This window comes from Pipistrellus kuhlii, unplaced genomic scaffold, assembly GCF_014108245.1.
Source record: "Pipistrellus kuhlii isolate mPipKuh1 unplaced genomic scaffold, mPipKuh1.p scaffold_m20_p_8, whole genome shotgun sequence".
Lineage (NCBI taxonomy): Eukaryota > Metazoa > Chordata > Mammalia > Chiroptera > Vespertilionidae > Pipistrellus > Pipistrellus kuhlii.
Genome location: NW_023425584.1, coordinates 17,519,227 through 17,546,060, shown reverse-complemented (window position 1 = coordinate 17,546,060; position 26,834 = coordinate 17,519,227). Strand labels below are relative to the sequence as shown.

At 45.8% G+C, this 26,834-nt stretch overlaps 1 protein-coding gene across 2 annotated transcripts in view; it reads right to left on the bottom strand.

Moving 5' to 3' along the window:
• GLRA1 (glycine receptor alpha 1) overlaps nucleotides 1-24,476 on the bottom strand; it is a 61,577-nt gene extending 37,101 nt beyond the window's left edge. For both annotated transcript variants that reach the window (XM_036423378.2, XM_036423379.1), the window contains exon 1: nucleotides 23,550-24,476. In XM_036423378.2, coding sequence (XP_036279271.1) covers nucleotides 23,550-23,605 — 56 coding nt within the window. In that variant the 5' untranslated portion in view covers nucleotides 23,606-24,476. The remainder of the gene's footprint in view (nucleotides 1-23,549) is intronic.
• Nucleotides 24,477-26,834: the final 2,358 nt, after the last annotated feature.

The following is a 26,834-nucleotide window of genomic DNA, read 5'->3' as shown; positions in this document are numbered from 1 at the left end:
TTCAGAGGAGGGAGGCGGGGATAGATCAGCTAATTTTCCCGTGTTTTATTAATAAGTCTTTGTGCACGTTTAAAAAGACCCAACATTTGGCAATATTCCTGTTGTATATTTGGGAGAGAAAGCTTGCTTCTGCCCATGGGCTGTCCTGGGGCAAGGTGGTGGGAAGGCTTGGTAACTTAGGCTCCTGGGGTGGGTGGGGCTGAGTGAAGCTAGCACTCAGGGACCCAACCAGCATCCTGTTCCTGGCTCTGACACCGAGTGACTTTTGGGTTTGGGGCAGCACGATCTCTGTTAGGTGCCCTCAGCTTTTCCTGTAGGGTTGGAAGTATTTAGTTGCATCCTTAGGTCAACATCTGGCTTCTCTGGGCCAGCTGTGCAATTTGGATTTTATCTGATTGCAGGAAGGGGCTTACACTGACGTGGGAGTGCCTGACATTTTATTACTCTCATTCCATGATCTGCTAAGCACCCCTGGGAATGTCACAGTTGTCATGCTCTGAGCCCAATCCTCCCAGGGACCAAGATACTCTCCCCACTTCCTCACTCGCCTCTCACCTCCACAGCTCTATCTGCCTCCTATAAAGAACTTTTACCTAGGTAAAAATCACATGCTTGTTAAAATAAAATCTTGGATCTTTGCATCTGGTTCTTCCTTTGCCCCCAGGGAAGTGTGATTCTCCAGGGATCTCTCTCCCTCCTTACCACTCCTTCCAGTTGTCCCTCTGGCTAGCTTTCCACCCCCTAACTCTCCTGCTTTAGTTGCTGTTCCCCACCAAGCAAGACCAGCATCAGGGTGAGGAGAATGAGGTGTCTAGCAAAATTTAAGGAGGCAGTCACTCTCAGGGTTGCGTAAGTGGAAGCTCTGTGCTTGCAAGGCCCCGAGAAGGAATGCCACCTTAAATGCTGTGGCCTGGTTCACTTGCTTCACCCCATTCCTGCTACAAAATCATAGACCCTCAAACCCAATCATGGAGGGTAGAGTTTACTATAGATAATCCCATGTGTTCATCTGGAGAGGGAGTTTCTGCTTCTCACAGCCTCTCATGTTATTTCCAAAAAGCTTAGCTTTTATTTTCTTGTTTGGTGGCAAAAAACACCATTATGTATCTTATCATTTTGTCCTGCCAAACAGCAGGAGAGGTAGGGACGTCTGTCCCCATTTTACAATAAAATTGAAACTGAAGATGCGTGTCTTGAGGTAGCTCTGGCATACCACATGGCTTTGGTTAAGTCATGTCGATGTTTTCTCTTTTCTCACATCTCCTTTCCCTGTGTGCGTGTTTCAAGGCTGGAATCGTGGCAGTCCTTGGCTCAGCAGTTAGCTCTCTGACCTTCCTTCCCCTTGGCATTGAGGCGATCAGGTGTCATGTAGACAAGACCCCGAAAGAATGATTTTTGCAAGCTTCTTTCCAGGCTCTTAATAAATATGGTTTTCATGAAGCACAGAGCCTGGCACATGCTCAGGGATCAATAAGTATTTGTTAAATGGGTGACATACACCTTGTATTTCAGAGGAGGTTGAACTTAGCCGTGCAGGGGCTTGGCATTGGTGATGTGATTTGACTGGGGTAAAGAGCCCCACGTTCTGCCCCTTTTGCCAGTCTCTGGGGGAAATACCGGATGTCCTCTGGGAAAATCCAAGGCAGGAGAACAAGAAATGAAGCCATCCCTTTGCTTTTAGGAGCATCCATAGCCTCTCACAGAATGACTCAGGCTAGTGGGTGGGGTCAAACCTATGTCTGCAATAAACCTTACATCCCTCCTCATCGAGGTCGCTACTTATAATTCTATAATGACCATCTCACTTGGCCCCGGCCATCCCTATATGTCTCAGTTGGGGACATTTTTCGGTGCCTCTGACTCTCTTGGCTTAAGCCTGTGGACATCATGTGGACATCAGATGAGAATAGGGGGGAACCTTTTTTCTGCCAAGGGCCGTTTAGATATTTATGACATCATTCGAGGGCCGTACAAAATTATCAGCTTAAAAATTAGCCTGTTGCCGAAACCGGTTTGGCTCAGTGGATAGAGCATCAGCCTGCAGAGTGAAAGGTCCTAGGTTCGATTCCGGTCAAGGGCATGTACCTTGGTTGTGGGCACATTCCCAGTAGGGGGTGTGCAAGAGGCAGCTGATAGATGATTCTCTCTCATGATGTTTCTAACTCTCTATCCTCTCTCTTCCTCTCTGTAAAAAATCAATAAAAATATATTTAAAAAAATTAGCCTGCTGTATTTGGTCAAACATTTAATTAACTCATCCCTAATGCCTTGCCAAGGCCAGGCCAAATGATTTCGCGGGCCTCATAGGCCGGATGTTCCCCAGCCCTGTTACAAAGCGAGGAGTCCAGCGGGATTCTTCAGAGGCTTGGATGCTGAAGAGCAGGCCTGTGGGGGCTACTCTGCTGGAGCCAAAGCTCTCAGCAGGCCCCGCGCCATCAGCATGCATCCCACGAGCTGGACAGGAGAGCAAATGGCTCTCATTACCTTCAGTGCCGCCTTCTTTTTAATCAGATAAATCTCCCTGGGAAAGTGCCTCTTTACAGAGAATGGAGCTCAGGGCTTCTGGACAAAAAGTTTGGGGGAAAAAGATTGCATTAATCAGCAGGGATTGGTTATTTGAGGTTGCAGAGACTTGGGAGTATAAATATTGAGAAGTAATAATAGGATGAAAACAGATACAGACATGATATTAGCTAATGATAGCCATAGCTGCCATTCCCTTAATATTAACTGTGTGCTGGGTACTTTAGATATGTTACTCACTTAATCTTCCCAACATTCCTATGAAGATGACATTGTTGCCTCCATATTACAGGTGAGGACGGCGACACCTGCGTTTTTAGAGGTTTAGCTGAGGTCGCACAGCTTGTGAATGGCAGAGCTCCCCGGGCAGCTGGTCTCTAAAACCCTCACTATTAACCACTGTGCTCTATTGACTCTTCCAAGTGCTAGTGATTTACAAAGTCCCTCTGAGGAGCCGCACTAGTTCACAATAGAAACGTTGGCACGGCTCTTCAGAGCTGCAAGTGAGAGTTCAGGGCCTCCGGGAACTGGAAATTATGGGCTGAGAGAACAATGCTGTGGCGCCTTCAGTGTATATGGCACTTCCAAATCCATCACTGGATATGATCCTCATACCATCCCCATGGCAGCATCTCCATGGACTGCTGCTGACACCGAGGCTCACCTGAAAGGTTAAGAGACCTGCTCAGGGTCTCGGATGGCAGGGCCAGAATGTGACCAAGGTCTCCAGATCTGCTCTGGGGCATCTTCTGCTTGACTATGGTATCTTCAAGTCATTCCCAAACGACTGGAAGGGGGAGGGTGAACCCTTCTTGATTATTCATTAAATTGTCTCTCGGAATTGCTCTGCAGTCAGTTTGCCTTTCACTTTATTTTTCTCCATCTCAGCTCACTCATCTTTAAAATACAACCTGCCTTTACCAATTGTAGGCCTTTTTGTTAAAGAGAGAAACATTGATTTGTTGTTCCACTTGTTTATTCATTCCTTGGTTGATTCTTGTATGTGCCCTGACTGGGGATATAACCCAGTCATATGGTATATTGGGATGATGTTCTAACCAATTGAGATACCTGGCCAGCACCTTGTAGATGTTGTTTGAATGGCAAAAGTTCATGGTGCTTTTACAGATGCTGTGGAAATAAATTCTTTTTATTCTCAGAAAAAAGAGTTTATTTCCATTCACTAGGCATGTTAAGACAATCCTCATTTCACTGGAGATAGTATTAATGAATTATTTCATTTATTTACTTATTTATCCAGAATAATCATGGATGCCTACTTTATGTCAGAGATCAAATTAGGTGATTGAACAGAATATAAGTGATAAAATAAAACCTGCTAGCCCCTCATTGAGTGGTTACACAGTACCAGGCATTATATAATACTAAGAGCTTTATCTGCAATAGTTAATCCTGAACGTAATCCTATGGGTTGGGTATCTGATGAAGAAACTGAGGGTCATAGAGGTTAAGTAACATATCTAGTTACCCCTGACCCCACAGAATTCTCTCTTAATTGTATCAGTAATAGAATATGATATAACCCTTGCTTTCCACAAGCTCCCAAACTAATAGAGAAAAACCTATGTGAAGACAAGTAAGGGCTTGAATCCAGACTCTTTAAAAAAAAACCAACATATCTTTTCCCCTCCCAAGTCTATACTAGTTCAAATCTATAGTGAAAAATAAGCCAGCTTGCAATGAACTCATAGGAAATGCATCAGCAAAAAGGGGTTGTTTATCCCAGAGAAAACATGTTTTCATAAAGTGAAGACCATGTATGTGGTCTTCAAGGATCCAAGAGACTGATTCAAAGGAGAATGCTGAGAAAATAAATCATCCTCACTGGGCACTGAGGACAAATGGTTTTAGATTATATTAATAGAAAGAGCCACTTGGATTAAAATCTAAAGCTGCCTTTAAGAAACTGACTGACTAGCCCTGGCTGGGCAGCTCAGTTGGTGGGAGCCTCATCCTGTACACAGGGAATCAAGCACCAAAGGTTGCGCATTCGATTCCCAGTCAGGGCACATACCCAGGTTGCAGGTTTGATTCCTGGTTGGAGTGCATACAGGAGGCGACCTACTGACGTTTCTCTCTCACATCAGTGTTTTTTTTCTCTCCCTCTGTCTCCCTTCTTGCACCTCTCTAAAATCAAAATAAAAAATAAATAAACTGAGCGACTAATCTTTAGAAACAGAACACTTAACTGTGAGCTGAGAGGGTTTAGCTGAAGTGGGTATTTGCATGTAAATACAGAATTTACGGAAGCTTGGGGCTCTAATCAAGCTCTAAATAGCCTGGTCCTCTGTTGATTCCCTGAGTCCTCAAGACAGAGAGCTGCAGCTCTGCTCAGTGGGGTGGAACTTCTTTGTCTCACTCAGCAGGTTCCAAAGTCGTGGGGAAGAAGTAGGAAGAAGAGTGTTGGAATTATGGGACCTGATCATCGTGTGCATTTAAAAAAAAAAAAAGACATTTATTGAGCACCTGCTATAAATGAATGACTGAATTATGACTGCAATGTCAGTAGGGATGATCCTCTTCATTTTATAGATGAGGGAAACAGACTTAGAGATAAACTAGCAGTAATAGCAATCGCTACCAATGATTGATCTCTAGGTGCCAAGAACCGAGCTTTTCCACACGTGCTTACTAATCCACCTGACAACTCTGTGAAGTAGGTACCATTGTCTTGTTTATTTTTCAGATGAGGAAACTGATACCTGAAGAGGTTAAATGCCTAATCAAGGCACTTGGGTGGCAGATTGGATACATGAATCTAAATGAGGTAGAATTTGGCATAAGGTTTGGAGCAGCTGTTCAAATGTGCTAGAACAGCTCACTCAACTCGAACATACATTGTTTTAAGTTCCTGCTGCTCTGTAGTTTAGTGTAAGCTTCTGCAAGAAGTATTTACAGAGGAGAATGTAGGGAAGACGTATGAGTGAAACCTGTGGGACTTAATGAGATGAAAGGATGGTCAGGGAAAAATAAGGAGCTATGGCCAGTGTCCCTTCCTAGTTTCAGGATGAGAGGGGGCAAAAGGACCACAGGGGTTACTGCTCAGTCTTTCTTTCCCTTCTGTGGTTTCCTTCCTTTCTCCCCTACACTTCAGGATTCTCTGACAGGGGCCACCTCTTTGTAGCTCACAGGGGGACCAAAGCGGGGCCCCAAATTCCATGGCCTCCTGCTTCTTGTTGCACGTCACAGAGGCAGAGAGACACAGCCCAGGGCACAGGACAAGCTGTGTGTGTGGAGTCCACTTCTGCCTGTTCTGATCCTGTCTTGTGTGACCTTGAGCAAGTCCTTTCCTATCCATAAAGCACCAGTTTCTATATCCATTGAGTGTAGACACCTCCTGTTCTAACTTATAAATTACTATTTGACATCATGTTGGAGAAAGTATAAGACACTACAATTAAAAACATTTCTAGACTGAAACAGGGGCATGGACTCCCATCAAATCCAGCCTCTGACGTTGACCAGCTGTGAGGCCTTGGACAGGTTACTAACCCTGCCTGTCTTTGTTTCTGCATCTGTTACATGGGGACAAGGGTAGCTGTGGCTCATAGGATTGCAGTCAAGAATAAACCATTCTTTTGCAGTGCTTATATTGGTGCCTGGCAAATAGTAAATGTTCAATGTGACTTTTATTGATTGAGAGAGAATTGGTTGATCTAGGCTGCATGATGGGGGTTGAGTCTATGGGCTTCTAGAGGCTTCTCTGTGCTTTGTGCTAGAATCTTCAAGGACCACCCCCTCTCCCACCTGGAGGAATCACCCCGCTGTGCTCCGAGTAAGTAGTAAATTAATAGCATTGCTTTGGCATTTCAATCAATAGGATTAAGGTGATCTGATGGCGACAGAGCAGTAATTGCTGCTGCACAGATGGAGACGGTCCAGTGGCAAAGTCTGCGCTTCACAAGCTGGCTGGCCGCCCTCAGATTCTTTCAACCCCCCCAAAAAATAACGCTTCCCTCTGCAATGAGAGCAATAAATGCACATTGGAAAAATACAACCAGATTCAAGGAAAAATATAACACCCACCTGGAAATTTCATTATCTCAGTACCTACTGTTAACATGCTAGTAAATCTCTTCTAATTTTTTTCCTTCTTCTAAAGGTTATAATCAGTCTCCTTCCCCCTTTTTCCCGAAGATTCTACATGAGCATTTTTCTCTTGTTATTAAACCTTTAGAAACACAATTATAAATGACTGCCTATGCCAGTGTGAGGCCGTAATAGTATTCATTTAGCTGTTTCTACCATGATGGGCATTTATATCATTTTCAATTTTTAGCTATTATAAATTATGGTGTGAAAAGCCCCTTGGTCATAAACTTCTGCTCATGTCCTAGGAACAAAATTTTGCTGAGTCAAAAGGTATGAGTATTTGTAAGGCAGAAAAGCTCTGTCTGTGTAAAGGAGCGCCCCCCATCCCAGCCCTCGGCTCCTCACTGCAACTTAATTCTTCCTGAGGCTGGGGCTGGCTGAAGAAGAATTCTTCTTATTGTACATAGTCCCGCATAGGGCACTGCATTTCTATTATTATTATTATTATTATTATTATTTTGCCCTGCCTATGTCTTCTGTTTGTATCAAACGAGAGGTAGGGTAGTATGAAGACTCAAATCTATTCTGCCACACGCAAGTCATTTAACTTCTTTGAACCTCTGTATCATAAAGCAAAGGTAATAACGGCGCTCCTAGGATTGTTGGGGTGAATGGAGCAAATGTGTGTCGAGTGCCCATACAATGCCAGGCACATAGAGACCACTTTGTATGTTAGCCATTATTACAAATAAAAATGCAAGTTCCTGTTCATCAGATTCAAATATTCCTCACTATAGTTTTGTGCCTGTAGTGAAGGTTACACACCCAGCAATTCTGAAGAACTTAGAAACATCTAAAGACTCAGAGTCAGGTATGGCAGGAAACATTGCATATGGCTGTACTTCAAATCTTGGCTAATTGTTTCTGTTCCACCCTCAGTCCTGCATTTTAAGAGGGACATTAACGGGCTGGAGCAGGTCCAGAAAGGAACAACTGGGCTGGTAAACAAACTTGAAATTGACCTGTAAGGAATAATGAAAGACTCCCTGACTGTTTGGCTCAGAGAAGACAGATTCTTTTTCACAAATCCCTGTTGGGGAAGAGGGATTCAATTGAATAAAATAATGTTCTTGAGTATTTACCATTTGCCAGACACTGAGCTAAGCCTTAGCAAATACTACTTATTTTTTCCACCCTCCAAACGGCTTTATGAGGTACCAATTTATATGCGTATTGAACAGATAAGGTGATCGAGGCACGGATGAAAGAAGTGGCTTGGCTGAAGGTTAGATGGCTTGTTGGTGGTAGAGTAGGAACAGAACCAGCTCTTTCTGAGTCCATGGTTTAGGTGCCTTCTACAGCTCACTGATTCCTTCTATGGGACCAGGGACAGTGGATGGGGCATTCAAAGACAGAGGCGGCTTCCTAATGCATGTGAGGAAAGACTATTTTGACCATTTGATCTACCCAGTAATAGCAGAGGCTGCCTTCTGGAGTTGGTGAGTTTCTTGTCACTGGAAGTATTCATGTACATTGTACAGACTGAACTCTCAGTAGCGCGCTATATTCATGGACCGGGTAAGGAAGAGGCTGGGATGGTGACCTTACTACTTATTTGTATGACCTTGAAAGTTGCTTAACCTCTCTGAGCCTCAGTTTTTTCACCTGCAAACTAGAATACTTAATTCTAATTTTAGAATTGTTGGGAAGGGGAAAACATTCAGATACATTGTTTAGCCAAGAACCTGGTATTCAGAAGTGGGTCACCATATGCTAAGTGAACAGTTACCTATGGTCTTGCATTGGTGCTTGTGCTGTTCACTTGTAGAGTGGCAGTCTCTATTCCCTACTTCAATTATAGATTTGGAGACGTCACCTGTAGAGTTGGTGTCCACCTCTCTTCTGCAGAGGCAGGTGACTGCCAGGTTCTGCCCCCTCAGACAGGACTTTGAAAGAGGGGCAGTGCAGTATAAACAAAAGGATGTTTACACTGAAATGGCAAGCAACGGAATAGATATTATTGGGAGAGAGATTAGCGCCAGTTCACCCTATTGACCAGTGATCAGTTGGATTTGGCAAGTGCACTGTGTGCCCAGCACTATGCCATGGGGATTAAGTATAACCAGGTGTTGGAGGCACTGTCTTTGTGGCCAAGGGCCTTGAGGCCTGGGATGGCTCAGACACTATGAAAAGATTGGAGAAGAGGACTGTCATTCTGTGCTAAGGCCTTTGGCAATGGGCGGTTAGGGAAGGGATGCTTAGAGGCAGGAAGGAGGCTGGAGAAGAGGACCTTGGGAGACTTTCTGTCCTGGGATTTTCTTTGTCTGATGGGTCCCAGGATTGAGTCCTCCCAGGCACTGGCCACTGTGCAGAAATGTCACAGGGGTAGCTCCCTTATGCATATTTCTCTAGTCTTTTCCCCAGGACATCTCCCAGGGCCAGGAATATGCCAATCATTGTTGTCCATGTTCAGGTCGGGAGGAGAGGAGCTGTCCCCCTTCCTAGATGAGAACAGGGCAGCATCCTCCCTCCCCGCAGGCCCCTGTTCTTCAGACATTAGCCTCTGCTTCTCCCAACGTCAGCCCTGGCTCTTGCCAGTGGGCACATGAAGTTGGCTGCCTGAGGATGAATCTCTTGTTGTTAATTCTTGATGTGAGAGTCCTTTCTTCTGCGCTTTCAATGAGTTAAACAGACTCCGACTGGGGAATGCCTGCCTTTCTTTCTCTCCTGGTTTCCTCCTCCCATCATTCCTCCTTAGCATTTGCTTCTGCCCACCTGCGTTTCTCTCCCTTTCTGTTCCTCTAACCCCTTCTCCTCCCCCCGCCCCCATTTGCTTTTAATCCTAAAATAATGGTGCTAAGAGAGATCTTGAAAACCATCTAGTACAGCCCCCACCCCCCCTTTTACAGGTGAGAATGCTGAGAGAGAGAGAGAGAGAGAGAGAGAGAGAGAGAGAGCAGTGAAGCCCCAAGCTGCCTCTTTATTTCTCTGTGTGCCCCTCTTCCTCTCCCTCTTTGTTTTTCTGCCTTTTTATTTCTTATTCTCTCTTGAAAATATGTCCCATCCATTACTTGTTCTAAAGCCCCCTATCTGCAGTATAACCTGGCCTTCCATCACTAGTGACATTTCACTTCCAGTGCAATGATGTCAGTGAGACAGCAACTCCCATTTACTCAGAAAATCCTTCCCAACACACCAGCCTCAGCCTCTGGGCTTGTTTCTACTTGTTTAATCAAGCAGGAACTGGTTCCGATCGCTCCAAATGTGTTTTTCTCTCTACCTGTACAATTAAGGTGGGCTCTGAGTTTGATTGTGTGTCCACGCCCTCTGATATCCTTAAAAAAAAAAAATCTATTTTCAACTTTCAAAAGTAATATATACATTGTTGTAAAGCATTCAAGCATTACTGAAATAGTTAATGTAGGAAATAAAAGCCCCCCATAGTCTCAGTCTCAAGAGATAATAACAACTATAAACAGTTTTGTGTTCATTTCTCTGGACCCCCCCCCCCCCTCCAATATGAGAACAATAAAACATTTAAAAAATAAAAATGGGATCCTACTATACATTCTGTTTTGCTACTTGCTCTCTCTCCCCCCCCCCCCCCCCCCCAAACTCTCATCCTGGATATTTTGACTCTTCTGCATGGAATGAGGCCATTTGCCCCTGGCACTTATTGGCGGTGAGACTTCAGATGGATCACTGCTCCTCCAGGGTTTCTGTCTCCTCATCAGTAAAAAAGGGACAGCCCCCCCCCCCCCCCCCCCCCCCCCCACCTGCCATCTCCTGTGATTGAGGCACAATTGAAAGTGTAGGTGCCCTGGGCCCACTCCGGTGGACCATCCTCTGTCCCATTATCCTGTTTTACTGGGTTTATAGCACTGACCGTAGCCTGAAATTCTGTACTTTCACAAGTCATTCATTGGTTTATACCCCCTTACTTGTCTGTCCCAGGACTTAGCTGGCATATAGTAATATTTTTTGGGTTATGAACAAATTATCCATTCTTGGCTGGGCTTCCAATTGATGAAATACCCTCTGGGGGAGAACAGAGCAGAGCAGGACAGGGCTGAGCTTGGGTAATGGTAGGACAGCTGGTCCACCCAGTGCCCTTGAGCTCCACCTCACCCGGCTTGCTTGTTCTGCCAGCCCTTTCCCTCTGCCTGCATCATCCTCTCTTGGCATTCTTTGCCACCTGGTGAATTAGTCATTCTTTATGGCCCAGTTGAAGTGTCCTGACTCCTATGAAATGGTCTCCAACTCTGGACTGTCTCCCACCTCCAGGCAGTTAGTCAGACTGTTCTTAATGCTCCCACAATGCTTTGCGCCTATCCCTCTTGAATAATAGTGATCCCAGCTTTCCTGCTTTGCACAATTGCTATGTGCCACATGCAGTGCAAACACTCTAGGTGCCTTCTTACATTTTATTCCTAGGGCCATCTGTCAGAGAGGGATCATCACCATTGCCATTTTACAGATGAGGAAAACTGAGGCTAAGGAGTCTTAAAAACAGTCTTGCTCCAAGGCATTCAGCTAGTAAGTTGTATAACCAGGATGCTAGAACATATCTGGCTGATTCCCAAGCTGCAGTTGTTAACTGCTGGGCCCTTTGTGGGCCAGCTTAATTGAAGAATTATACAACAATAGCTGGGAAGACCCACCGTCTTTATATGGTCCAATCTTATTTTAGGGATGGGAAGACTGACTCAGTTACAAAGTCAGAGTGGGGCTTGTGCGGGGGAGGAAATCTCCTTCTAGTCTCCAGGCTGCCCAGTTTGAGGCAGCATGGGGGTTACATCTTTTACTGAAATCTTGCCACCCTGATTTTTAGGAAGTACAGTATAGCTTTTTATATTTTAAGGCACATTCCACAAATTCCTTTAAGTCCCCTTTGTCCAGGCATGATGCAATCTTTTCTTGGCTCCTATGAAGGGTTTTTCTTTTTTACTAGATGGTTTAGGTCCCACAAAGAAAACTATGTCCCCTGAGATCCACCCTCTCCGTAGACCAGGCAGTGGTGGTGGGCAGTCTTGTCTGAGGTGGCTCAGGTGGTTTGAGAGCCCCAGAACTGGGACAGCTCAGCCAGACAGCAGGATAAGGCTGAACAACTCACTGCAGCGGCCACCGAGCCAGCACCAAGCTGCCATGACTAGCTCACTCACACTGTGACTCATTTCTTGGAGCAAAAAGGGGTCACGGTGAGATGCAGCAGTGCTTTGGGGTTGGCTGGTGGGAAGCCTTCTGATCCTGGGCTTCTGCAGAGCCAATGAGAGGAGAGCGGGAGCAGGCGTGTGGGGACAAAGCCATTCCATGGAACAAGCACTGAATATCTAGTATACACCAGCCACAGGGAGGGTACTACCCACAAGGGGGAAGTGGAACAAGCGGGAAATTCTGGGTAGCACCCCTTGTCCTCTTGTTGGCCTTTCACACGCACCAAGAAATTCATTAAGCTCCCAGCCATGGAAGGGTGTATGATCCCATAGGAAGGTTAGAAGGGCACCTAAATGTATGCAAACCAAGTGCCAAGGGTGACTGCATTTCCCAAGGGGTTTAGGAAGGAGAGTCCACTCCCGGTTTGGGGTATGGATGGTGGCCACCCAGAGGATTCCTCATGGAGAAAGTGATGCTAGGGGTGGATCCTGAGGCTGGGATCACAGAGAAGTGAAGAGGTGGCTACCATTTGTAAAGGGCTTGCACTCAGCTGCGGGGAGAGGGAGAGGCTCCAAAGGTGACTTTATCTATCAGTGAGGTTGTTATTTCCATTTTTTAAAGAGGAGGAACATGAAGCTCAGAAAGGTTGAGCAAACTGCCAAGACAATAGATAGTGGAAATGACAGAGGCAAGACTCAAAATTCAATGAGCTTGAATCCAGAGGGCGGAAGTGAGGAGAGCGGCTTGTCTAGAGTTACAAAGGCACAGACCACAGTGTGAGAAAAGCACAGATTAGAGAATACTGGGCCTGTTTCAGAGACCAGTGAGACTTCGGGCTGGAATTTGGTCAAGGAGCTGGAAATGGAAGGGAGGGGGACTGGATTGTGGCAAGCCGAGGGTTGTGTCATGCTGAAACTGGTGTTCTCGGCTGAAGGCAGCACCAATGCAAAAAGGAATGAGATGGCTGCTTATGTATGATGACAAGGTACTGACGAGTGAGAAGAGAGAAGTTGCAGAACATGGTGTTTAGTATAATCCTGTTTTTGTAAAACAAAAACAGCTTACTAGTGTAGCAAAGCAGATGAGGGCTTCCTGAAGCCAGACTGCTTGGGTCTCAGTCTGTCACGCTGTTCCCAAGCGGGCAGCCCCAGGAAAACTATTCCAGCTCTCCGTTTCCACATCCGCAACCTCATCCATGCAGTGGATGAGCAATAGTATCTGCTTTATAGGTTTGTTCCGAGAATTACATGGCTTAATACACATTCAGCTTTTAGAAAGATGTCAGGCACAGAGTAAGCACTCATGTTTTTGTCATCATTATGTTATTAAAACCATTTGCAAAAGATGAATATCCAACTGTATAAGTGATTTACCCCAGGGAGTAAGATTTCTCTGTATTTCAGTTCTAAGTGTATCTCCCCTATGTGGTTTAAATATCTTACAGCAAACATGTGTAATGTTCATTATGTAAGCAAACAAACCAGCAAGTTTATTTCAAGAGCTGATATTAGGAGACATATGTGTGTGTTGTGCTTTTTCTTCTACTAGCAATACACCTGCGGGGACACATTTAGCGCTGTCGCTGGTGTCACTCGGAGAACTGTTGGAGACAGGTGTCTGCGGCAGCCCTGTTTGGCTTCCCATAGGCCCCGTGACACTCATGGTTGGAAAGGTGAGCTAGCCCAGTCCTCACTGCCTCTCCCCACTTTGCTCTGGGCTGAGTGTGGCTTCCTGGCCTTGGGGTATTACAAAAAGCCCTGTGGGTCTGCCTTGGGCGTGGCAGATCCAGAGTTTGTGGTGGAACCCTCCCCCCTCCCCCGCCTACCCCCTATGCTAGAGATTGGGTGGCCTCTCCAACCTCCCTTAGTGAAGATGAAGAGACACTGGGTACACACAGTCCTATGTGTTTGGGGGTTAGAGCATGAGGCCTGAAAAGGTCTTTGGTCTAAGTACTAGGGACCAGCAATTAAAAAAAAAATTGAAACAGGCCAGAGATTATGCTGTCTTGATCTCTCAACTCAGTCAGAAATTCTCTCCCATAATCCTTGACAGCTTTTTCAATCGAGTGAATTTGGTCCCAAGGCAGGTGGGACAGAGAAGAAAGGGTGGGCTGCAGTAACACGTCTCTACCCTTAGACAGAGGTCTAACCATGGACCTCTGTGATGGGTGGACATTAGTGCCATCTTCCTCCTGTGTGCAGGATGGAGACTGGACACTCACCTCTATCTGCAGATGTGCATTAACTTTATGGTTATCTAGAACCACCTGCAAACTACTAGGCCTTGATTATCTGGAGAGGCCAGTTCTGCCTCCATCTCCCTCTTCCAGTCAGTCCTGCCCTCCTCTCTCTGGTTCATTCTTGGAGTAGCAGTGGCAGTGCAGTGATTAAAAGAACGTTTTCTGTTTTAAATCCTGGCTCTGCCTCTTACTAGTTGTCTTGCCTTGGGCAAATGACATAACCTCTTTATGCTTCATTTGTGTCACCTGTAAAATGGGAATACAATAGTATTTATGTCCAAGGACTTTTGTGGGATGATGAGATGAGGCCTATGGTTGTTAGCACAGTACCTAGCATTCAGTAAACACTCAGTAAATAGCAATGGTTGTCATTAGCAAGTTGCTGCGCTCAAGGCTGAGATGGAGCATTAGGAGGGAGGGAGGGAGGGGACAGTTCATGAAGAAAGGAGTATCTGCCTGCAGCATCTGTTAACATCGAAGGTGCGCATGCTCTGTGCCCCAGGAAGTCCATCTCTTGTTCTTGTTATCTGCCTGGCAAAAGGCACACGTGCTCACAAAAATGTAGGTGCCCTGTGATCATTGCAGCACCGATTGTGGTGGAAAAGTTAAAAAACTGTAAATGCCCATCAATAGCAGGGTGGCTGGGAAACAATGGGCGATCCATAACCGAGGCCTTGCGGTCATTAAATGAATGAGCTGGAGCCAGTGCCTCCACGGGGAGGCTTCCCAGGACGTGCTGACCCCTGAATAAGACAGACTGCAGGATTACATGGGTAATCTGATCTCATGACATACATGGTCATGTATGCATTTTTCAGTAGATAGTATATGTAGCTCAATAAACTTTAATAGATTTCAACCTGTGTGGATAACTACTGAAATACATATACCATCATTCCATGTGTGATTAAAAAAATAAAATGATCAAGTAGGACAATCCTTAAAGCAGTAAAAGCTGGGATGACCTGGAGATCATTATCAAAGGAGATCTGGGGCTTACATCTGGTTTCAGAACAACAACAACAAAAGAATTTGTGCATATGCTGTACAATTAAAAATGATCAAGAGCAGAGAAAGAAATACCCATCTGGCTAAGAGTCGGGAGAAAATGACTCCGTCAAACCAAAGCCCTGATGGGAGAGCCCAGCTCTTCTCTCATAGGCTGTCCTACCCCTGCGGCCCCAAAGGGTGAGGGCTGTGAGCCTGATGTCTACCCCAGCTCCAAGGGCTGCAGCTTTGGGAGGAATCTATGAAGAGGGATAGGTATACGGCACGTAGGGCTGGGGAGGTGTGTGTATTCCACCCTTAAGGGGAAAGAGGCAGTGTGGTCGTCTAGGAGGAAGGAGATCTGTATTTGAATCCTGGCTGTCCCCTGAGATCAACAGTGTGGTCTTAGGCAAGACACTTTTCTTCTCTAAGCCTCAGTTTTCTGAGCTCTAAAATGGTACCCACTGTTTTGTATCTATTTTTAAAGGTGATTGGGAAGCTTACCTGGCGCCATGGATGTGAAACTCTCTATAGATGGTAAAGTGCTCTTGTACGAGCGACTGCACGGCTGCCTGGCAGTCAAGATTGCCGCGTTCCCCCGCAGCTGGGGAGCATTGCAGAACCGAGCGCACAGCCATGAACACGCAGCTCTCAGAGGCCGGAGATGCCAGCAGCTATTCTATTCGGTGTGTAGGACACTAACATGCTTTTGTGGGAAGGATGATAGGTCAAAGAGGTAGAGGACAAGGAAGGACATGGGTCTGAGGTCAGACGGACAGATGGTAGATGGGCAGCAGGCTCTGCACACCTGGGAGTGCTCAGTGAGTCTGTAGTTCTGCAAGGTTGATAGTACAGTCTGTGCAGAAGACTGTCCCCTTGGTCACCTTGATCTACCTCTCCCATGGGTCGTCACAGACTCTCGTGGCTGGGTCCCAGCGTTCGAAGCCCATTCTCTAGGTGCCCCTCTCCTACCCGGGGGTGCACAGTGGGAGTCCCAGGCTGTGGGAATGGGAGCATTTGGGGCTCTAGGGCTTCAGGGGTGGGAACAGCTGCCTGAGGAGCCCTTGTCACCGTGCATGTTCGTGCTTCTGAGGGAGGACAGTGTGTTGAAGGGAGGAACGTGCAGTCGCAGAGTCCAGGCCACATGAGCTTTACAGACGACAGACATGAATGAGCTGGCGGGGGGGGGGGGGGGGGGGGGCGTTGTTCACTATTGCGAAGGGCTCTGGGAGCTCTGCCATCCCCTCTATAACCTTGAGGAAGTCATTTTTCCTCCCCTCATCTCCAACATAAGACGGTTGGTCCATGTCTGGGGCCCCCAGTTAGGTGACTTGGAGCCTTGCTAAGCAAACCTTTGGTCACCAGGAACATCAGCATCATGGGGATGGGGGTAGGTAGGGGGGCTGTTAGACTCTCAGGCCCCACCCAGACTCCTGAGTCCAACTCAGCATCTTCATGGCATCCCCAGGTGACTCTCACACACACACTGAAGTTTGAAAAGCACTGCTTTAGAGACTCTTGTTAACATTACAGGTTTCTGGGTCCCGACCCCGAGAGCTTCTGTTTCGGTCAGCTAGTATGACGGTGGGAACCTGCATTCTACTGTCTCTCACCGCTAACTTGAGAGCTGCTGCCTCCACGATTCTGACGGTACTTAAGACACTGAAGGCAAGTGTGATTCTCTGGGGTGAGTGGGTGGGAGATTGAGGACGGACCTTGTGGGGAAGGGGGCAGAGCCTGGCTTTCCAGGTGCCCGTGGGCTGCCCATTATATGAGGCAGGAGAGAGCACTGTCCATTTCGCAGCTGGGATTAATGCCGGTCGGCGGCTCCCTGTTAAGACGGTAAACTCATTTAGCAACGAACCCTGAAAAACAGCCAAATTCAAAGACGGAGAGTGGTAATCTAATTGCACTGAATTAGCCTCGGGAAACTTGGACAATATCAACTTCAGAAAGCCACAAAGGGATCCTTTCTAAGGAGTTTCAAAAGCATTGGGGCCTCAGCTCCCCTCAGAAGGGCTTGCATTACAAAGCACAGGCATAAGCCCCCCTCCCCCCGCATCTCTGCGCATTGTTCCTTCCAATGTGCTTCTGAATGAATCTGCTGGCCAGCCGTATGGTGTTTTCAGTTGTGTATCAGGCTTACCAGGGAGGTGGTTCAGGAGAGACAGCAGGAGTTCAGGGCTGAGCGACCTTCAGCGCACAGACCATCAGTCCTGTGAGCACCAGCCATGCCTGGGGACTTGTCCGTGGAGCAGTACATTTGTTGGTAGTCCTGGCTCTGATATTCTCTTATTCGGAGCTCATTCTCACTGCGTAAAACCAAGCTCTTACATAATGAAGGTGATTTCCCGTTAATAATCCACTGTCCTATTGTGTGCTTGTGGCCATTGCCCCCTCTATTCATTATTTAATTAATTATAAAGAAGAAATAGGACCCAGGTGGTGTGCCTCAGTGGTTGAGTCTCAGAGGTCATAGTTCGATTCCTGGTCAGGGCATATGCCCAGGTTGCGGGGCTCAATCCCTAGTGGGGGCAGGGGCGGTGCAGAAGGCAGCCTATTGGTGATTCTCTCTCATCACTGATGTTTCTATCTCTCTCCCTCCCTATCTGAAATCAATAAAAATATATTTTAAAAAAAGAAGAAAAAGATATGGGTAAATGTGTGTTTAAGGCACGTCAGAGAGCTTACAAAGATCAGATGTTAATTTGGGAATCAGGAAAGGAGGGAACAACGTAAGTGTATTGAAGATTTGCCTCTGACCTGCATTTTATTTAGTTTTCTGGAGCAAATTACAAATCTCAACCCACAGAAGCAAGTTACATTTCTTCTGCGTCCCTCCTGGAAGGAGGACATCGGTCTCTGCTCGCATACCTGCACTGCAGGGACCCTCACTACCACCCAGGCAGCCCCGTTCGCCATGTGACAGATCTGCCAGAAAGTTTGAAATTGCATTGACTCAGAATGTACATATGTGCATTAAAAAAATTAATCTATCAATTCACCCCAGTTCTTCTCTTGGAGCAATTAAGAATAAATCAAATCTAATGTTTTCTAAATGGGGTCCCTGCATACCTAGGGGGTTCATGAAATAGTAATGAGGACTCAACATCCATTTCAAACATTTCAGAGTCTAACAGATTGCATATTTACATCTGGCAAGGCTCTATGGACTAACTAAAAACATCACTTATCTTAAATTTTGTTTTTTTCTTAGGTCAACTCAGTGTGGCGACATTGCTTATTGTATGATCCTCGTACTTCTGGCAGTTATGGGTGCCTTTGATTCATAAAGACAAGGACAATAAGTTAATTATGAATGGGGTTTGGTAAACAAAAAGCTTAAAACGTAGTCTTGATGTGGGAGAAAAAAACCCAAGCAGAATCACTGATAAAAATACAGAACACTTTGGTCTTTTTCTTAGACCATGCTTGTCATCTCTGAGGATAGTGATCAGGAATCATGATTTCTCATCAAAAGAAGCAATTTCTGAGGAAACTGACATATTTATGGGACCTGTCAATAATGGTGTCCAGGTTGAGATAACTATCCAGAGAGGGAAGTTGTTAGTGAGATCCTCAATTCTTTCAGAACTATGAGCCTGAATAGAATTCAATGTTACTTTTTCTTATAATAATTGAAATATGCTGATAGCTGTGCCCCAAACTGTTCTATAATGTAGGAGATGGGGAGAATATAATTTTTTGGCTGACACAGCTAAAAAGTATTTCAGACAGAGTGATTTGTCAATTCCCCTTTTTTTTGTGGCTAGGGAAACTGAGGCTGGAAGGTCATGGGACCCTCTCAAGGTCATGCCACTAGCTAAATTCTGGATTCCAGATCTCCTCCCTTTGGGCCAAGGCCGCTTTGCCCAAAGCAGCAGAAAACCTGCAGGAATAGTGTCAAGATGGCCAGGCAGGAGACAGTGCCATCCATCTTAAATATCATTCTGGCTTCTGTCAGCTGATGAAGGAAATAAAGTTAATGATGCCCACATGAATGCGCTGTCGCAGGACGTGCGCAGGCTGTGGGAGGGGAGCTCTGCGGGTCCTCTGGAGAAGGAGGTAGGGCTTTGATGTAGCCTTACAGAGAGCAGTGTCTCCCTTTCCTGCAGGGACAGGGGCTGTGGCATCTGCTACCTCTGTCTCCCCTGCAGAGTGCCTCGTTTCAGACTGGACACACGAGCACATGATAAATAAGTGCCTGGTCAAGAAATGAAGGCAGTGTGAGCACTGAGGCAGATTCAAACTGAGCCTGTGTGGGCACGGCCTCTGTCTCATAAAGACCTGAGATGAGGCTGCAGGGAACTGAGAGGTGTCGAAGTCAGTCATTTGGTAAGAAAATGAGAGTCCCCGCAAGGGAAAGAGACTTGTCAAAGCCATGCTGCAGGCTGGGAACAGAACTGGCTCTGGGGATGGGAGGGGGGCTCGCAAATCATAGCCTATCTGCTCTTCCCATTGTACCCCATGGATGCAACCTCCTTCACAAGGTGGTCTCCACAATGAATTCCCTGAAGGCCCCCTGAAAGGTCACATGGGCTTTATAGACGACAGACATGAACAAGGCGGGGGGGGGGGGGGGGGGGATGTGCACTATTGCGCGTGTGTGCCGATCCATAACTCCACTTACCAGTCTAGGGTCCCACTGGTAGTGGGGCCAAGTCCCATGGGGACTTAAGACATGATGTTTTCTCTTTCTCATGGTTACTAAGCCCCCAAAAGGGGGTAGAGTGACATTTTGATGGGCCCTACTGCAAACTTGCCCCAGGGGCTTAGGCAAAAGTCCTTGACCCATTTTAGGAGCTCCTAGGCACTCTCTGCAGTGCCCCCACTACCACGGATGAGATTTCAGGAGGCTCCCGCTGTGCTACCCAGAGGGAAAGATCCAGGTGGTCCTCTTCCCCCTTGGCAAGTTCGGAGATCAGGAAGCCAGAGGGGCCACTTTGATGGGAAGCTCATTTATCTTTCAACTGGGTGGTTTTCCAGCACTGAGATCTGACCAAAAATCTATTTGCCATGTTTCTTTTCACCCCAGTGTGCTAGAAACATCTTCCCTTCAAGGTTTTGGTGACCTTTCTTAGCCAATGAGCGCCGTATTCAGTCCTATGCAAGGAAGCATTTGCTGGGACGGCAGGTGGAATTGGCACATAAAGAAGAGCTGTCATCATTTGGGAAAGCCTCCCATGGCTTAGACTTAGTTTATCTCCTCTGCCTTTATTCCCTTCTCAAGCACAAGCTAGGGCTCTCTTTGCTTCACTGCGATGCTTTAAGTGTTTCATGAGGGGTATTTTCTTCCTTCCTTATTCTAATTAGTACATCAGAGCAACAGATTAAACAGTTGTCACTGTATAGCAGTGGTCTTCAACTGCAGCCAAGTTGGTCCCCACCCCTGGATTTTTGGCAGTGTCTGAGAGCTTTTTGATGGTCAAGGCTGGGGAGGAGGTGCTATGGTGCTAAGGAAGCTGCTAAACATCTTACGATGCACCAGACAGCCCTCATAACAAAGAATTATCCAGTTCAAAAATGCCAACAGTGCTGAGATTGTGAGACATGGTTATTTACCTTGGGGTCTATTTGAGTAGGTGAGAAAATTGTGGGGTTGTCCCGGTACCTTCCCACCCATAAGCCACTATAAGGGTTCTGGGAGTCAAAGCCAGTTCCATTAACTCAAAAGGAATAGATTTCTACTATAAAACAACACATTTTCTGGATGCAAAGCCCCATTCCCATTGATAAAAATAAAGAGAAAAAATTTTGGTTATTGCATCCTAGAATGGCACTTCTGGAATTTTAGACACACAGGCTTTTCAAATATCAGAGCAGGAACTTCAGCCAAATCACCTCATTTTAATAATGGGGACACAGCTGATGAGCACCGCAGTGCTGCCTGCTTGTCTCCAAGGACCCTAGTCTCTCTCCCCCTCAACTCCTTCTAAGGCCTCGATTGTTCTCTGTGTTGGCACTTGAGGAGATTTCTGCCTCATGCACTCTGATTGTTGTTTTGTTGGTTTTGCTGTCATTATTGCCATTTTGCTGGTTATGTGCTGATGCAGCAGCATTTCTGTTATCCAGGGTCTTTCCTTCTCTAGCCCCCAGATTTCCCTACAAGGTGAGCAGCTGGCATCATTCAATATAAGGAGTACCTGGGCGCCTGAGATTATTGGATTGTCTTATTTCAACACAGTGCCTGTCCTTTGGGGGGAGAAGGGATTATTCACATGGAACCTTCTAGGGAGCTGCCAGTCTCCATTTACCCCCACATCATTCTATCGAACCCCCAGATTTTAATGCTTCCTTATTTTCACCTAAAATTTAGAAAATGAGGAAGTTAGAAATGAAAATGCCAATTAGACAAAGATAATACTTTTCCTCCTTGCAACTCCCTCCCCTTCTCTCCCCCCGCACCTCTCTGAAAAATTGCTGGGGGAATTTTCCTAGTTCAGTTCCCATTTTTATTATTTTATGTCTCAGAACATTTCTGAAGCAATAATGACTCCTCAATGTTGCCATTTCTGTATTTTGAAAGTACAATGGTACAAATCCCTTTCCAGCCCTTCAGTCATGACTCTTTCCTTATAAACACATGGAGTTATATCCCATACCCATGGTAGCTCATGTATGTCTTGACACATGCAGGGAAGGAGATGTAGAGTGATGCTTCCTGATAGGCCACCATCACTTTACTTAAAGTCTTAACATGGCGCGTTCACAACGTTATCAAACAATTACAATGCAAGCCTTTTAAACTGTGTTTTCCTTTTGTGAAAGACAACGTCTGGAAGAATAAAATCAACCATACATACTGTTCACCAAGAAAAAAGAGTTGGGGGTGGGTGATGTGCTTGGTTTTATTAATTTGCTCTTTAATCTTTCTGGTTCAGTTCTGTCTTCTTAAGCAAAACAGAGAATCAATTTGCATACAAATGTGACCAAGTACTTCACTTCCATAGCATTTTACAGTTCTACTATGTATATAGGGGAGAAAGGATTTGATATTGTTAAATTAAGAGGGTACTTTCTGCCCTTTCCCCATAAAGTAGCTGCATTTCACAGGGCCCTCGATTGTTGCACTTTTAAAATTCTATCTGACTCTTTGACTATTTGCATTCTGAGCTATGGGCAGGACTGTGGCCTATCAAAGAATGATTTGAACCAGGGATTAGAAGCTTTAGCATTGGGTAGCTCAGAGAAGGAGAAGGGCCTTCTTTTCATCTCAAGAGAAAGACATGAAGAGAGGCTTACATATAGATTCTTAAAATATAGGGGGTGCTGTCATTCAAATGAATTTATTAAATAATAAAGCATCCGACAGATTAGTCAAACCAACAATTCATATGCAGAGCTCTCTAAAATGTAATAAAACAAAACAAAATCACCCCAAGAATTACTTGCTGATTTATGGTAAGAGAGAATAATATTTGATGGTTACTTATTTTAAAAAGGAAACTAGAGTAGGTTTTTCAAATTACTGTTAACCTAATGCCATGGTAAGACATGAGAGGCAGGCATCTAAAATGAGGAAGATTAATGATCCCTGCAGGACATGGAAGAAGAATAATTTTTTTCAATTCATGTAAATGGAATTTATCATAACCATCTCTGAAGATGGCATGATTCACTCACTCTCAAAAGGACTATCTATTTCACTGCTTCCTGAAAAGGCGATTTTTCACTTTTTGCTTGTATTAACATAAGAATGCTAAGCCTGTAGGCAAAAAATTTTAACCTGGGATACAATGGGTAGGGGAACTCAGCTATTTAGTCAGGAGTAGATATAAATTAAAAAAACAAAACACAGACAGGAATTGCTAATCAGGCCAGGATCTTCAGCTAACAAAGTAGAGTTTGGAAAGATGAGTTGGGGAGAGGAGAGAGTCAAAGTTTCGAAAGGGAAATGTTTCCCAGGATCTGGTTCTAAATCAATCCACTGTACACCCAAGTTTAGGGCTTTACAACCTGAGGTCGTAACACTATTTTTTCCAAGCACGAAGCCTTAGTAACATTCACCCACACCCCGCAGAAAACGGAAGAGAGAGAGAGAGAGAGAGAGAGAGAGAGAGAGAGAGAGAGAGAGAGAGAGAGAGGGAGAGAGAGAGAATGAAATTTTCTGTGTCCAGTGAGTTCGAGTGCAACCTTCCCCGTCACCACTAGTTGTCACTTGGTTCCCCCAGACAGGAGAACTGAGATTTTCGGCACTGCGGTTAGAGAGAATGCAGTCCTAATTAAACTGAGTAACTCCTAAAGCTTCTCCTTAAAAGTCCCCAGCTGAGTGAGAGCCAAATGCAGGGAGCCAGGGGGGCCAGTGAAGGGGTGGGGGTGTAGCAGGCGGGAGGACAAACAAATCACAAGGAACAGGTAAACAGCTGCCAGAGCAACGGCTGTCTCAGACCTAACCACGCACAAGCCAGACACCCTGCGGGCGGGGTGGGGGGGGGGGTGGGGGTAGCGGCGCATGGAAGAACCCCATTGCAACCAGTACGGCATCCCCTTCCTCCCCCCTCCCCACAAATAAGGGAATCACAGACAGAGTCAGCCTCCGTGCTCCTTTCCCCCATTTTCATCTGAGCGATGTGGTCAGTAGAAAATTGCATACCTGAAGAATACAATGGTCTCCCAAAGGTAGAGTCGAAGAGTATTGAAGCTGTACATTTTCAGGTCCTTGTGCTTTGTAGTCCACGCGTTATGGGGCCAAAAAATGTTTCAAATTGGTATTTACAAAACCAGCGAGCGCTATTGAAAAAATAATCCGGGTGCCGAGGGGAGGTGGGAAACGGGCGCGGAGGGAAAGCCCCAGGGGAAATTGGAGAGAGGGGGCTGTAGGTACCACGGAAAGCCGCCGCCGCCGCAGCGAAGCGTTTCAGCACCACGGAGAGCGTCCAGCCCTGATTTACGAGAGTGCGAAGAGTATTGCTGCTCCTTAAAGTCCAGCGTGTCTGTTGGCTCCCTGTGGCGCTGGGGAGGCACGTTTGGGGGTGGGTATATTTTCTTTTTTACCCGTTTTTCTGCTTAAATGGCCAGCTTCATGCAAGAAAAAAAATACCTTCTGTGGACATCAGAGCGCTGGCCGCGGACGGTCAGATGGAGCAAGCATCTTGAGCAGAGAGTAGGGCTTAATGCTGAGGGGGTTAGGGGCGAGGGGAAGCGATTGACGGTGCTGCCTTCAGTTAAATCCCAGAGATTGTACCAGGCTGGCGCATCGTGACCGAGTCCCGGAATCTCGTTCCCCTGCCTGCGTGTCCGTCTGCTGTCGCCTTGCGATTCCTGTTCTCTGGCCCCAGACGAATAAGTTATGATCACTGCAGGAAAGGTGTCCCATTGCTCGGGGCTGCAGATGTGAGGGAGCTCAGGGCAAGTTTCGGGGGCTGCCAGGGTCCATGGCGACTCCTCGGGGCTCAGGAACCTTAGGCTTCAGATGCATCCTGGTTTTCTGAGCTTGCCCATCTTCCTTGTGCCAGGACTCCTTCAGATCTTCAGACTTTCTTACTGCATTAATTTAACAAACTGGCGGCGTCAGGGATTGGAAGGGGGAAGGAGGGGGGGGGGGCAGGCAATGGCGATGGGAGGGGGTGGAGAGAGAAAAAAGGGGGGAAAACTCCTTAGTATCTTCAAACCCTCCCACTCGAGAAGCTCATTGGCCAACGGCTGCAAAAACCAGATCTTTCCCCAGTGTTTGGCCAATCGCGTGTTAGACTCTGGGTTGAGTTTAACGCTTTGAGTGCTGGAAGAGATTCCATCTCCCCTCTCCTTTTCAGGGGGACGGTGGGGTAGAGGAGGTTATGGAGTTAATCTCTTCAGGTCTCTCAAAAACAATGTCCTGTTTTTTATTTTTATTTTTATTTTTTTTTTATTTTTTTTAAGAATGTAGTTGTATGTGAATAAAACAAATCCACAGGCCCCAGTTCAGACATGTGTCTGGGCTCATTTTGTCATCTTAAATGGGAAGAATTGAACCAGGTCCTTGAGTTTCTTTAAAGCTCTGAAGTTATAATATTTGACCCCAGGAAAAAAGAGAGAGAGAGAGAGAGAGAGAGAGAGAGAGAGAGAGAGAGAGAGAGAGAGAGAGAGAGAGAGAGGAGAGAGAGAGAGAGAGAGAGAGAGAGGTTTCGAAAAGAAGCCTCGTCGATAAAAGAAGGCACCCCCCCCCCCCCTTCATTCCCCAGGACCATGGCAGCAGGAAAATTCCCTGAGCAATTTTCAGGATCAAGAGAGAGCAGTCCTGGCCTCACTGCTCGCACCCTTTTGGAAGACAAGGAAGATATGCTGTCTCCCAACTAGACAGGAGACAGTTTCATTTACATCTTACAAGCTGGGGAACCAGAGCCACAGAGAGCTGTGGCTTCCTCCAAAATAATGGTGGGGCCAAACAGTACGTACAATGCTTACCACTCCCATCCCTTTGCTTTTCCTTCCTCCTGCTGCTGTTTTCCCACCTTATTGGAGTCTCAGAAACCAGCTATACATTTCACTCTAGAGCTCAGCTGGGGAGGTGGAGTTAATCAGATTTTCTCCAAGCTACCGGGCTCTAATGGATTGCTGGCCTCTAAGGGTTTTCTGGCTGATTTGAATGGGCTGGGACTGTGGGGTCTCTCCCTCCCATCCTTCCGAGCCTCCTTCTTATTCAGTAGCTCTAGGAACTCCTTCTTTTGAATTTTTGGAGGCTGGTTCTCTCTAGAATAATTCATAACAGTTCAGCTCCCTCCAAGTCCAGGCCTTCTCCCCAGGAAAACAAACAAACAAAACAAAACAAAACAAAAACACAACCAGGAAAGCTTTGTTTACCAGCCTCCTCCCGCCCCTAGGGTGATAGCACGCCCCACATCCCTCCCTTTTTTATTGGTTCCCACACACCAGAAAGTAATGAGCTACTTAGAATTTCCATGAGGTTCTGAGTAGTGACTGGAAAGAAAATTTTGCTTGGAAGGTGGGTATTCATGTAAGTCTGATACAAATTTATATCATGTATCTATCGATCACTAACCTTTATTAGTATGCCTTCTATGTACCAGGTATTATTTTGCACTTCACATAATCTCATTTACTTTTACAGTAGTACCTTGAGGTAAACATTATCTTCGTGAATGTGTTTGTGTACTTGTGGTTTTACATTTGTGAGAATGCTTGGGCTAGACAAGCATGTATATTTCTGTGTACATAAATTTATTTGTGATTTGCAAAATGCCTAATTCTGAAGTGAATGTTAAGTGCATATGTGCATTTGTGTTTGAAAATGGGTGTCTGTCCACAGAAGCATAAAGGTAGGTGTATAGTTGTTTGTATGGAAAATACAGTAATTAATAAATAATAATACCAGAATAAACTCTGTTTCACATACTCACAACTGTGGGGCATTGTACCCCTTGAGGTACCAAAACAAATTGTGAGCTGGCAACTTTGTCCTTGCTTCTCATCTGGTTAGGAAGCACCTCTGCAGGCAGATGAGAATACAGTGTGTAGAAGTTACTTTTTCTTTTTTTTCTCCTTCAAGGGTTGCGGGATGTGTGTGTGTGTGTGTGTGTGTGTGTGTGTGTGTGTGTGTTGTATGTGTGGTGTTGCTCTTTGTGGATGTGAATGTCTCTGAGGTTGTGGTCTCTGCAGGAGGTGAGAGTAATTATTGCCTTAGAATAATTATATCTAGTAGGCTGCTACTTTTATGGAATCAGTACACATGAATTGAGCATGTGCCAAACATCAAGAATAAGACAATATGTAAGAGAAATAGTACCTGGAACGTGCAAACACTTCAGAGGTTCCATGGGAAAAGCTCCTCATGGTTATGAATGTACATTTTTTACTCCATATCTCACATATTTCTTTTGCCTGTAAAGAGTACACCCAGATCTTCCTGTCTTGTGTAGGTCACTATTGAAAATAAACAACT